This window comes from Pterocles gutturalis, unplaced genomic scaffold, assembly GCF_000699245.1.
Source record: "Pterocles gutturalis isolate BGI_N339 unplaced genomic scaffold, ASM69924v1 scaffold32047, whole genome shotgun sequence".
NCBI lineage: Eukaryota > Metazoa > Chordata > Aves > Pterocliformes > Pteroclidae > Pterocles > Pterocles gutturalis.
In genome coordinates this window covers 319-864 of record NW_010111202.1, presented here as the reverse complement: position 1 = coordinate 864, position 546 = coordinate 319, and the positions used below count along the sequence as shown (strand labels likewise).

At 63.9% G+C, this 546-nt stretch overlaps 1 protein-coding gene across 1 annotated transcript in view; it reads left to right on the top strand.

The window, feature by feature from the left end:
- The window catches only part of LOC104461926 (neuron-specific calcium-binding protein hippocalcin-like), a gene marked incomplete at its 5' end in the record, with an annotated part of 1,112 nt that overhangs the window by 320 nt on the left and 246 nt on the right, over positions 1–546 (top strand). Inside the window, one exon of the mRNA XM_010073673.1 lies at positions 1–34. This exon is cut by the window's left edge and continues 320 nt beyond it. Within this exon, the coding sequence (XP_010071975.1) occupies positions 1–34 (34 nt within the window). The remainder of the gene's footprint in view (positions 35–546) is intronic.

Genomic DNA, 546 nt, shown 5'->3' with positions numbered 1-546 from the left:
CATCAGCCGGGAGGAGATGCTGGAGATCGTGCAGGTACTGGGCTCCCTCGCCCCGCAGCGGCTCCCGGTGCACGGTCCTGTGTGTCACCTTGGTGTGATGGTGGCTGTCCCCTCTCAGGATATGGAGGCATTGGGGACATGCACCCTGTGTTGTCCTCAGGACAGTGCCTGGGATGGAGCCTGTTGCTCTGCAGCTGTGGGGACCAGCCTGCCCCACCAGGGCATCTCCTGGTCCTTCCTTGCCCTGGGGACATCCCTTTGTCACCCCGTCCCAAGGCTCTTCCCCCACTCAGGGTGCTCCTGGGGGGCTGGGTGCAGGCAGCCGTCCCTGAGCTTCCCAGGACAGAGGGACGTGGGCTTGGCAGACCAAGAGCAGATCCTCTCCTTGTTCCAACTGCAGCTCAGTGGCATTGCCAAGGGAAGGTGACTCGCGAGACCACTGCGGTGACATCCCAGTGGGCATCTCCTCCCTGCAGCAGCGGCTCCCATCCACCTCCTGCAGCCGGTTCCTTCCCTGGGGCTGCCACTCGTATCCTCCCTGGCTAA